The sequence below is a fragment of the Aquarana catesbeiana genome, linkage group LG08 (assembly GCF_042186555.1).
Source record: "Aquarana catesbeiana isolate 2022-GZ linkage group LG08, ASM4218655v1, whole genome shotgun sequence".
Lineage (NCBI taxonomy): Eukaryota > Metazoa > Chordata > Amphibia > Anura > Ranidae > Aquarana > Aquarana catesbeiana.
Genome location: NC_133331.1, coordinates 268,370,162 through 268,382,923, shown reverse-complemented (window position 1 = coordinate 268,382,923; position 12,762 = coordinate 268,370,162). Strand labels below are relative to the sequence as shown.

General features: G+C 43.1%; 1 protein-coding gene across 1 annotated transcript in view; it reads left to right on the top strand.

The window, feature by feature from the left end:
• Positions 1-11,778, top strand: part of LOC141106426 (pulmonary surfactant-associated protein A-like) — a 28,836-nt gene extending 17,058 nt beyond the window's left edge. The window contains exons 4-5 of the mRNA XM_073597201.1: positions 8,061-8,144; positions 9,965-11,778. Coding sequence (XP_073453302.1) covers positions 8,061-8,144; positions 9,965-10,344 — 464 coding nt within the window. The 3' untranslated portion in view covers positions 10,345-11,778. The remainder of the gene's footprint in view (positions 1-8,060; positions 8,145-9,964) is intronic.
• The last annotated feature ends 984 nt before the right edge of the window (positions 11,779-12,762 follow it).

The window sequence follows — 12,762 nt, the reverse complement described above, 5'->3', positions numbered from 1 at the left end:
GAGGACAGCGGCTCAATGACAGATAGCTCTGACGACGAAGTTGTGATCCCTGCCAAGGTCAGGCGTACCAGACCCCAATCTTCTTCTTCTGTCGTTGATGTGCAAGAACCGCAGGTCCCCTGTATGGAGCAGAGCAGTACTAGCGCTGCTATTCCTTCTGGTGAACTGGCAAGCACCAGCGGCCTAGTACACCCTGGTCGTAGTCAATCCAGCACTGCAGTATCTTGTGGTGACATGGTGAGTCCCATAAGTGCAGTTCAAGCTGGTGAGGTGGCAAGCACAAGTAGTGTCCCGCTGCCACCAAGAAGACGAACACAGGCCCGTCGTGCCAATAGTACCCTTCCTGCTGCATTCGCCAATCTTAATTGGGAACCCACCACTTCTGCAGCACCCGTACTTCCCCCATTCACTGGCCAACCCGGCATTCAGGTGGAAACAGTTCATTTTACGTCACTTGATTTTTTTTTTCGCTGTTTTTCACCGAAGATCTCTATAGATCTATTGTGGACCAAAGCAATCTGTACACTGGTCAACACATCCCCAGTCCTCCCTTGCCAGAGATAGGAGACCAATTACGGTTTCCGAATTTAAGCTCTTTCTGGGCCTTTCCTTCAACATGGGCATAACTAAAAAGAGTGAGTTGCGGTCATATTGGTCCACTGACCCAATTCACCATATGCCCTTGTTCTCTGCCTCCATGCCCAGGGCACGATAAGAGCAGATTTTGTGGTTCATGCACTTCAATGACAATGAACTCTGTTGTCCTCATGGAGACCCTGGATACTATCGGCTCTACAAAATTCGTCCCTTCATAAACCACTTCAACCAACGTTTTGCAGACTTGTTTACTCCCCATCAAGTTGTCTGCGTTGATGAGTCCCTGATTAAGTTTTCTGGCCGCTTGTCATTCAAACAGTACCTTCCCAGCAAGCATTCCAGATATGGGGTCAATATGTAGAAGCTCTGTGACAGAGCCACAGACTATACATGTAGTTTTATGGTTTACGAGGGAAAAGATAGCCACATAGAGCCAACAAACTGCCCTGACTACATAGGAAGCGCTGGCAAGATTGTGTGTGACTTGGTGTCACCCTTATTCGGAAAGGGGTACCACTTATATGTGGACAATTATTACACGAGCGTGCCACTTTTTAGTCACTTGTTTGATCAGCAGATTGGAGCATGTGGCACCGTGTGACCTAATCGCCGGGGCTTTCCCCAGCGGCTTGTAGATTAGGCTGAGGGAGAGAGCCTGCTTGAAGTGTAATAACTTGCTCGCTATGAAGTGGAGGGATAATAAGAATGTTTTCGTTGTTACCTCCCTTCATGCAGACACGACGGTCCAAATTACTACGGTGACTGGTGTTTTGGAGAAAATCCTCTGTGTCCACGAATATAACCAAAATATGGGAGGGGTGGACCTCAACGACCAGTTGTTGGCGCCATACCTAATTGCCCGTAAGGCCAGACGCTGGTACAAGAAAGTGTCTGTTTATTTATTTCAACTGGCTTTGCTGAACGCTCATGTGCTATACAGAGCTTCAGGACGGACTGGATCCTTCCTTAAATTCCAGGAAGAGATAGTCAGAGCCCTTCTGTTTCCAGACAGTGCTCAACCTCACCTTCCCCAACTAAATGCAGTAAGCCGGCTGCATGAGAGGCATTTTCCTTATGTCCTCCCGAGTACCCCTACCCAACGAGCCCCCCAAAGAAGATGTGTGTCTGCAGCAAGCGCGGATATAGGCATGACACCCGCTATTATTGTCCCTCCCGTCCTGACAATCCTGATCTTTGCATTGGTGAATGTTTTGAACGCTACCATACACTAGTTGAGTATTAGCGTAGGGTACAGCATTGCACTGACTAGGAACACTTTCACAGGGTCTCCCAAGATGCCATCGCATTTTGAGAGACCCAAACCTGGAACCAGTTACAGTTACAAAAGTTACAGTTACAAAAAAAGTGTAAAAAAGAAAAAGTTAAAAAAAAAAAAAACACAAAAAAAAATATTAGATAAATAAAACAAAAATAGTTGTCGTTTTATTGTTCTCGCTCTATTCTCTCTCTGTTGTTCTGCTCTTTTTTACTGTATTCTATTCTGCAATGTTTTATTGTTATTATGCTTTATCATGTTTGCTTGATAGGTATACAATTTTTGTATACTTTACTGTTTACTGTGTTTTATTGTTAACCATTTTTTTGTTTTCAGGTACGCCATTCAGCTGCAGAGTGGATTTATTTATCTTGACAGCAACAGCGTTTGCTCCCATGATATATAAAGCCGTGACTCCAGCGCTGTCGGAGGTGATTTCACCACGACAGTTAAAAAAAGAGCATATATGCCGAAGCATGGGGGCAGCAGGGGCGGAGGAGCAATTTGCTCCTACCTTTTGCGGGTGGATGCCCCCATGCTTCGGCATATATAAACGGTCCATGTATGCCCATCATTAAAAGTGGGTGGATGAAGGGAGGTATTCTAATGGTGGGCATACCCACCGATCAATCTCTTATTTTCGTTCAGCCCACAGGCTGCATGAAAAAAAAATTTACAATATATGCCCAACAAGGACCAGCAACATACTGGTATGTTGCTGAACTTTGAGTGGTTATATCAGAATTATGTCTGCAGGTTTAGGTATCATCTTGGTATCATTCTTTTCAGCCAGCGGTCGGCTTTCATGTAAAAGCAATCCTAGCAGCTAATTAGCCTGTAGACTGCTTTTTCAAGCAGTGGGAGGGAATGCCCTCCCCACCGTCTTCCATGTTTTTCTCTGGCTCTCCTGTCCCAACAGAGAACCTGAGAATGCAGCCGGGGATTCGGCTAGCTGACCATAGAGCTGATCAGAGACCAGAATGGCTCCAAACATCTCTATGGCCTAAGAAACCAGAAGCTACGAGCATTTTATGACTTAGATTTTGCGGGATGTAAACAGCGCCATTGGGAAACTGGGAAAGCATTTTATCACACCGATCTTGGTGTGGTCAGATGCTTTGAGGGCAGAGGAGAGATCTAGGGTCTAATAGACCCCAATTTTTTCAAAAAAGAGCACCTGTCACTACCTATTGCCTATTGCCTATATCCCTATAGGGGATATTTACATTCCCTGAGATAACAATAAAAATGATTTAAAAAAAAAAAATGAAAGGAACAGTTTAAAAATAAGATAAAAAAAGCAAAAAAAAAATAAATAAAAAATATATATATATATCACTGCGAAGGTCAGATCGAGGGCAGTAATTTTAGCAGTAGACCTCCTCTGTAAATCTAAAGTGGTAACCTGTAAAGGCTTTTAAAGGCTTTTAAAAATGTATGTAGTTTGTCGCCACTGCACGTTTGTGCACAATTTTAAAGCATGTCGTGTTTGGTATCTATGTACTCGGCCTAAGATCATCTTTTTTATTTCATCAAACATTTGGGCAATATAGTGTGTTTTAGTGCATTAAAATTAAGAAAAGTGTGTTTTTTCCCAAAAAAATGCGTTTGAAAAAATCGCTGCGCAAATACTGTGTGAAAAAAAAAGAAACACCCACCATTTTAATCTGTAGGGTCTTTGCTTTAAATAAATATATAATGTTTGGGGGTTCAAAGTAATTTTCTTGCAAAAAAAAATATTTTTTCATGTAAACAAAAAGTGTCAGAGAGGGCTTTGTCTTCAAGTGGTTAGAAGAGTGGGTGATGTGTAACATAAGCTTTAAATGTTGTGCATAAAACGCCAGGACGGTTCAAAACCCCCCCAAATGACCCCATTTTGGAAAGTAGACATTTGGGGGGGGGGTTGTGCCCCTTAGCATTTTATAGCCTTCAAAACTGTGATAGGTAGTGAGGAGTGAAATCAAAAATTTACACCCTTAGAAATCCAGAAGGCGGTGCTTGGTTTTTGGGGCCACGTGCGCGGCTAGGCTCCCAAGAAGTCCCACACATGTGGTATCCCCGTACTCAGGAGAAGCAGCAGAATGTATTTTGGGGTGCAATTCAACATATGCCCATGTCCTGTTTGAGCAATATATCATTTAGTGACAACTTTGTGCAGAAAAAAAAAAAAATTGTCATCTTCCTGCAACTTATGGCAAAATATAAAATATTCCATGGACTCAACATGCCTCTCAGCAAATAGCATGGGGTGTCTACTTTCCAAAATGGGGTCATTTGGGGGGGAGGGTTGTGGCATTTTAGCATTTTATGGCCTTCAAAACTGTGATAGGTAGTAAAGAGTGAAATCAAAAATTTACGCCCTTAGAAATCCTGAAGGCGGTGCTTGGATTTCGGGGCCCCGTACGTGGCTAGGCTCCCAAGAAGTCCCACTTATGTGGTATCCCCGTACTCAGGAGAAGCAGTAGAATGTATTTTGGGGTGCAATTCCACATATACTCATGGCATGTTTGAGCAATATATCATTTAGTGACAACTTTGTGCAGAAAAAAAAGTTTGTCATTTTCCTGCAACTTGTGGCAAAATATAAAATATTCCATGGACTCAACATGCCTCTCAGCAAATAGCTTGAGGTGTCTACTTTCCAAAATGGGGTCATTTTGGGGGGTTTGTGCCATCTTGGCATTTTCTGGCCTTCAAAACTGTGATAGGTAGTATGGCCTGAAATAAAAAATGTACGCCCTTAGAAATCCTGAAGGCGGTGATTGGTTATTGGGGGCCCCGTACGCGGCTAGGCTCCCAAAAACTCCCGAACATGTAGTATCCCCGTACTCAGGAGAAGCAGCAAAATGTATTTTGGGGTGCAATTCCGTATATAACCATGGCATGTGTGAGCAATATATCATTTAGTGACAACTTTTTGTAAATTTTTTTTTTTGTCATTATTCAATCACTTGGGACAAAAAAATAAAATATTCAATGGGCTCAACATGCCTCTCAGCAACTTCCTTGGGGTGTCTACTTTCCAAAATGGGGTCATTTGGGGGGGGGGGGTTGTACTGCCCTGCCATTTTAGTACCTCAAGAAATGAGATAGGCAGTCATAAACTAAAAGTTGTGTAAATTCCAGAAAATGTACCCTAGTTTGTAGACGCTATAACTTTTGCGCAAACCAATAAATATACGCTTATTGACATTAAAGACATGTGGCTGAATACATTTTGGCCCAAAATATATGACTAAAATTGAGTTTATTGGATTTTTTTATAACAAAAAGTAGAAAATATCATTTTGTTTTCAAAATTTTCGGTCTTTTTCCGTTTATAGCGCAAAAAATAAAAACTGCAGAGGTGATCAAATAACATCAAAAGAAAGCTCTATTTGTGGCAAGAAAAAGACACAAATTTTGTTTGGGTACAACATTGCAATTAGCAGTTAAAGCGACACAGTGCCAAATTGTAAAAAGTGCTCTGATCAGGAAGGGGGTAAAACCTTCTGGGGCTGAAGTGGTTAAATGGTAGAGACAGAATATCAACCAAAAATCCACAAAAAACACATGATACAAATGTTATAAAGTGAGTTGCTGTTCAATAAGTCAAATAAGTATTTGATCCCCAAGCAAAACATGACTTAGTACTTGGTGGAGAAACCCTTGTTGGCAAGCGTAGAGGTAAGACATTTCTTGTAGTTGATTACCAGGTTTGCACACAGCTCAGGATGGATTTTGGTCCACACTTCTTTACATATCTTCTCTAAATCCTTAAGGTTTCTTGGCTGTCGCTTGACAACTCGAAGTTTCAGCTCTCTCTATACATTTTCTATAGGATTGAGGTCTAGAGACACTCCATGACCTAATGTGCTTCTTCTTGAGCCACTCCTTTGTTGTCTTGTTAGTATGTTTTGGGTCATTGTCATGCTGGAAGACCCATCCACGACCCATCTTCAGTGTTCTGTCTAAAGGAAGAAGGTTCCCATCCAAGATTTTACAATGGCCCCGTCCATTGGCCCCTCAATGTGGCAAAGTCAGCCTGTACCTTTAGCAGAGAAACAGCCCCAAAGCATAATATTTCCACCAAAATTCAGCTTTTTGGCATAAACTTGACTCGCCGTGTTTGGAGGAAGAAAAATGCCGACTATGACCCTAAGAACACCATCCCTACAGTCAAGCACGAAGGTAGAAACATTATGCTTTGGGACCGTTGTAAATGTTCCAAACTTTTTTGTACTGGGGAGCAATTCTGGATGCTCAGTGCACTTTGTCAGAGAAGGAAGTTCACCTTCCCATTAACTTTCCAGATCTAAGAGCAACTCGGTTGTTTCCTCTATTGCGAAGACACCAGATGAGAATCAAGTCAGACATGGCCTTGGCCTACATCAGCCAATAAGGAGGCACCAAAAGTCATGTTAAAGGACAAAGTTGTTTTGTGGTCTAAGGCCTCCTTCCTCCCAAAGGTGGGTCCTGCTATTCATCATACCCAGAGCATTGTACTTCCTTCCTTAAGTCCTGCTCCAAAACATTTAAAGAAATTTTCTCTCTAAATGTGGGGCATGGGTGTCCCAAACTTTATTGGACTGGGGAGCAGTGCACTTTAAAAGAAGGTAAGCTTCCTTCTCTGGCAAACAATTAGATTCCCTCTTTGTGTTTCCTGAGGATTACCGCAGAGGTCTTCATGCTTCTTGCTTTACATTTCCATTTAGATGGATGGAAGTTATTTTTAGGACCTAGATTCTGAACTTGTAGTGCTTTCTCCTAAAAGAGCCATTGATGTTTGGGTTCCCTGGCTCTTGGTGGTAATGACCCTTCGAGCAGTACCGCGATCTCTGACATTAAGGCTAAAGGAAAGGATTTTTTTGGGGCAGCATGTTCAACAGGGAAAATAACAGCAACAATAATAATAAACAATTGTAAACAGAATCAAATCAGGGTTGAACCAAAACACAGTTTGTTAAAAAAATATGAAAGCTTCTTAAACAGGGAACCCAAAACTTGATTTGAAGGGGCAAAGTCTATACCTCTTAAGACCTGATCTATGGGGTACCTTAAATACAGGAAGTCTACACTCAAGGACTATAAATCACAGTTCCTCCTAATGACCGATGGTGGCCAGTGTTGGGGTCCAAGGCTATGTAGAAATGCTCTCAACAGAAATTTTGAATTCCAACAGGAAAGGGGGACATAGCCTCAGAATGAATCCCTGGAGGCTGTGTCATTAAGCAGGAGTATAATAAAGATGGTGGCCAAGGCCTCTCACCTCTCTGAGGTCTGTCACACGATCTTCTTTCTCTTGTAGGTGTCTGAAACTCTGGCTACATGAGCAGACCAACTCTTGCGGTCACTGAGGGTGACATCAAAAGCTCTGAACACTGTAGCAGTGATCTTAGGCAAAGCAGCAGATATTCTGGGTTTAGAAGTTCTCTCTTGTAACTCACTGGGTCTTGCAGTCCTATAGTGACACAGACCTGGATACTGCAACTTTAGCGAGGTCCCACCTGGGCAAGGATGTGAGAAGCAGTCTTTCACCAATCGTGGTGTGCAATCATGGCCTTGTGGGTTCCTCTGCTTCAGGGCATGGTCCTCTGTGGTCCCTCCAGCAGTGTTGGTCTCTAGCCATGTGTAGCAGTGTAGCCTTGATTCAGTATTAAGTACTGGTACTCATCAGGGTCACTAGCCTCAGCAGCCCAGCTCTCTCTGTGGCTCTTCACTGAAGACTTTCCTCAGCAGAAACTTTCTGGAACTTTTTCAGAACATCTCAGACATCACTTTTGGGTACAAGGACCCTTCTTCCTATTTTGGTGGTTGTATGCTTCCACTGCTGATGTTAAAGCCCTAGGAACACATGCAGTTCATACGGTAAATGCTCAGATCTTGGGAACCACAAAAGTTAAATGGAATAGCTGGATTTAGTAAAGAGTCATATGGTTGGTAGTCTGAAGTTGTCTATGGGGGGTTTCTGCATTGGGTAATATGGTGGAAATGCTCCTTTGTTTTTGTAATTAGTCAGTTAGAGACATGTTATTATTTTATGGTGCCCGCTACAAACACTGGAAAACTGGAATGAAAAGTTCCCTCTTAATTCTCAATGTCTCGAGAGCAAAAAAAAAGTAGAAACGTATTCTAATGTTTAGTCCTGAACATAAAAATTATTTAGCATATAATACATTCAAATTGATTGTGTGAACTCTTTTCTTAGCTATCGAAAATCTTGAATTGCAAATGGCTGCTATGGATTCACGGATGAGAGATCTGCAATCAAACCTTGAGAAGCAGGAAAAAGGTTAGCTGGATGCTTTATACTGGGGCTACTTTCAGTTGGGTTATGTATATCTTGTATTTGGGGACAATGGATAGTTAGGTATGCAGAAGAGACAGTTGCTTTGGACACTTCAGTAGGGGGAGGAGAGCTGAAAGAATTGGAGGTCCAACCTATGCTGCTGAAGTCAACAGCTCATAGTCGACATCAGCAGTCTACTGAGCCAATAATGCAAATACTCAAAATCTGTGTGGCAAGCTTAAAGCCCAACTCCAGGAAACCTAAAAGCATTCCCTTGCAGCAGTAAGCAAAAAAGCAGTGCATTGGTCTTGTTGAAGTCAGAAGACCTTAGACCACAGAAGCATAGGAGAGTTCAAGCTTCAGGGACTGATCCAGCAGTGCAGAGGAGCCTGCAGGAGTGGAGGATCAGGTTAGTAAAAGTGCTTTACCAAGTTCTCTAATCATAAACAAGCATTTAACCCTGCCTTGCAGATGCAGCCCTACTACAAGAGATGATTTTTAGGTGTCCTGGAGTGCATGTTTAGATGAACAAGAGCTACTGCTGAGGCTGCAGTTTAGACATCTGGATTTTAGGCAGCTGAGCCCTCTAAATTACAATTATTAGATGGAGATCATTAATGGCTGCCACAGTTGTCCACCTACAGCAGGCATGTCCAAAGTCCAGTCTGCGGGCCAATTGCGGCCCGCGTTCCAGTTTAATGCGGCCCCACTAGTGGTTCAGATATATATATCTTTTGTGGACCCTAACGAATCCCACGCTTGGGATTTATCGTTCCTCGGAGGGGGTGGGATGAGTGCCGTTAGATTACATCCAGTGAGAATCTCCTGTTTACTCGGCAGCCTCTGTAATAGGAAGTCCTGTCTCCTGGGCCATCATTGGACTACTGTTCTGTCTATCATAGGGGGCGGGACTTTGTATTAAAGAGGCCGCCACGTAAACAGGAGATTCTCCTGTATGTAATCTGTTGGCGCTCTTTCCGCCCCCTCCCTGTCCCCTCCAAGGCTGCAAATGGGCATGGATCAGGCTGCAACAATGGCAATGGTGAGGCTGCATTCATGTCAATGGTGAGACTGCATTCATGGCAATGGTGAGGCTGCATTCATGGCACTTATGAGGCTGCATTCATGGCACTTGTGAGGCTGCATTCATGGCACTTGTGAGGCTGCATTCATGTCAATGGTAAGGCTGCATTCTTGTCAATAATAAGGGTGCATTCTTGGCAATGGTAAGGCTGCATTCTTGGCAATGGTGAGGCTGCATTCATGGCAATGGTGAGGCTGCATTCAGAGGCTGCATTCATGTCAATGGTGAGGCAGCATTCAGAGGCTGCATTCATGGCAATGGTGAGGCTGCATTCATAGCAATGGTGAGGCTGCAGATGGGCACTGATTAGGCTGCATTGATAGGCACTGACCCTTATTTTGCTTCACAGTTCTTTATCTAAAATGTATTTTTTTTCCTGAAACTTCCCTCTTAAAGTGAAGGTGTGTGTTATATGTTGATAAATATCCAAATAACACGCTCAAGCTCATCCTCAGACTCTTCACCACACACAACCACAAAGGCAAGAGAATTCTTGTTGGACAGTGTATTAGTTAATTTGCTTTTCATTTTAATGGTTCAAAGAATGTCAGGCAAAATGGTCGACCCTCACGCATGTTAAGTTCATCAAATCTGGCCCTCTTTGAAAAATGTTTGAACACCCCTGACCTAAAGGATCCCTTTAACCTAATAAAAAGTGGCAGATGTTACTTTCTACTATGTGTTACATGAAGTCTCATGATAAAAATGTTTTCTTTTTTGTTTCTTCCCACTATTACAGTTTTTTCATTTGGAAAAGAGATTGCTAGAAGCAGCAACAAAATCTATATTATGAATCATTTAGAAGTCACTTACGATGAGGCCAAAACCATTTGTGCCAGTGGCGGAGGTCAGTTGGCCGTACCCCGGACCCAAGAAGAAAACCAAGCCATTTTCTCCCTCCGCAAAAAGGTCCAAACGCACTCATTCATGGGTATAAACGACATACAGAGTGAGGGTGACTTTAGAGATCTGTCTGGACAAGTCATTACATACTTCAACTGGCGCGCAGGTGAACCCAACAACCTTCATAACAATGAGAACTGCGTGGAAATGTGGTATGATGGAGGGTGGAATGATGAGAATTGCGCAAGCAAACGTTTTTTCGTTTGTGAGTTTTAAATCAGTGCAAATAAGCCAATTCTTTGAATTCATACACCTCTTTTATCCTTCAAATTCTCTTTTTATAATTTTTCAAAAACCAAACTTATAGAAGCTACATTCCTTTTTTCTCTTGCGCGACTCCATTTACCAAGCATTAAAGTGGTTGTAAATCCTTACATTAACCCAGTGAAGTGACTGGCCTGACATGATATACAGAGATGAAACAAATCTTCCTACTTAAGTTGCACCTGTTTATCTACAGTCCATTATTCTCTACAGACCTTCAAAGTGCAGAATTTATGCAGCTTATCTGAGCTTTCAGAAAGCAGGGGGGGAGATGGCATCACACACGCACTGCAGAGCTCAGTGAGGGGATCGCTGAGAGCTGATTGGAGGGAAGAGACACTCCTCACTTCACACAGCACACCGTAACAGAGCTGAGGCTGTCAATCACAGGCACTTGATGCCAGAAAAACTTGTCAGAAGTGACTCATACACATAGCAGAGGAATGAAGCAGCAGACAGAAATGTCACTCAGTGCTCTGGACTGAGATATGTACAGACTATAGAGGGATATGCTTTGTTCATATTTCATGTCTGAGGTTTACAATCACTTTAATACATTTTGGTGATTGTGTTCAGTTATTCTCCTGAAAAGCATTAAATACATGTGACTATATGAAAAATGACATCTTATTTACGATTTATCACTGTTTCTCCAGTTTTGATGTTTCTTCTAAATATGTACCGCTTTCAGAAATGTTTTGCATAGAGAAATAATGCATGGTGGCACTAAGCCAAAACAACCAATCAGAAATAATCTTTTGATAAGGCAATAAAAGACCAACCAATTACTGAACTTACTAAATAGGAACACACCTGATCTTAGTCTTGAAAAGAAAATGGGTTGGTAAATGTTTCTTCATAATTTGTTAATATTTAGTTATGTATGTTAGGCCTTAACTTCCCGGGGGTTTCAAATAGGGGAGAAACAAGGAAAGGAGGTACAAGACTCATGGAGATACTCATATCCCTTTGGCTTAGGATGTAGGACTCTGGAAAAAACTCCTCAACACACAGCTCCCAGGAGAGAGCGGGGACCACTTGGGACGCGCAGCGCGACTCGCGCATGCGCAGTAGGGAACCGGGAAGTGAAGCCGCAACGCTTCACTTCCTGATTCCCTCACCTAGGATGGCGGCGGCAGCTGCCGAGAACCGAGCGGGTTCTCAGCGTCCCCTGCCGACATCGCTGGACCCTGGAACAGGTAAGTGGCCATGTATTAAAAGTCAGCAGCTGCAGTATTTGTAGCTGCTGGCTTTTAATATTTTTTTTTTTTGGCGGTGTGGGTGAACCCCCGCTTTAAGGAATGTACTGTCACCATTGGGATGACTGACATAATCTAGTGCAAATCAACTATGAATCAACTGTGTTCCAATAAAGAGTAAAATGTCTGTCGTTGTGTGGACTCTTTTTTCTCCTAAGCTTAAGTTGGAAACTTCTTCTGAAAACAAACCTTGTGCTGGGTGGGGCTGCTATGGGGGTGATTTGCTGTAAGGCCTAAGAAAGGTATGCAATGGGCTTAGTTTTGTACTGCCGGAGACCCGGGCACATTATTCAGCTCAGACCAGGGGCAGACCATTCAGGTGGGGGGGGGTGGGGGGGGCTTTTTAGGGTTGCCACCTTTTCTTCAAGCCAAACCCGAACACCATAGCGGCACAGGGCACTTCTTTTTCCCCGTAGTATTCACTATAGGATTACACCTTTGTGTGCCCCAAGGAAAGTAGGAATGCAAGCTATGCACGCTGTGGTGAACAATGGGTGTGGCCAAGTTGTTCTTGCTGACATCATCACCCCGTGCCCCCCCAGTGATGCCGAATCTGCCCACAGACAGCTGTCCACAGCTCCGTGTGGCTACCTCAGTTCATAGGAGAGCCACAGCCCAGTTTGAATCATGTGTCTGGGTTTTAGGCAGACTGAAAGCCGGACACATGATTCAAAACCCGGACTGTCCGGGTGAATCCTGGACAGGTGGCAACTCTAGGGCTTTTACATGCTAGCTGCTGTGGAGACAGAAGCAGTGTCATTGCTTCTAAAGAAATACACTGTCATGGCAAAGTGTGTTGGGAATCTCAAAAGCTCCTTTCACAGCCTCACAGTATCTCCCAAGCAGTACACATATCTATCTATACAAACATCCCCCAATCCTCTGTCCAGATAATGTGAAGTTAATTTATGACCATTCACTTAACCCTGTGTATATGTGGTGAGTTTACACCTCTGATTGTACAGACTCAGAGCCTGGATAACACAGGGTTATGTGAATGGTCATCAATTACCATCACATCATCTGGGCATACACAGAGTGCTAGAGGCTGGCATCTTTTATAACAGGAGATTTGTTTTCATTGAGTAGTATTGTTGTATGATTTATTGTT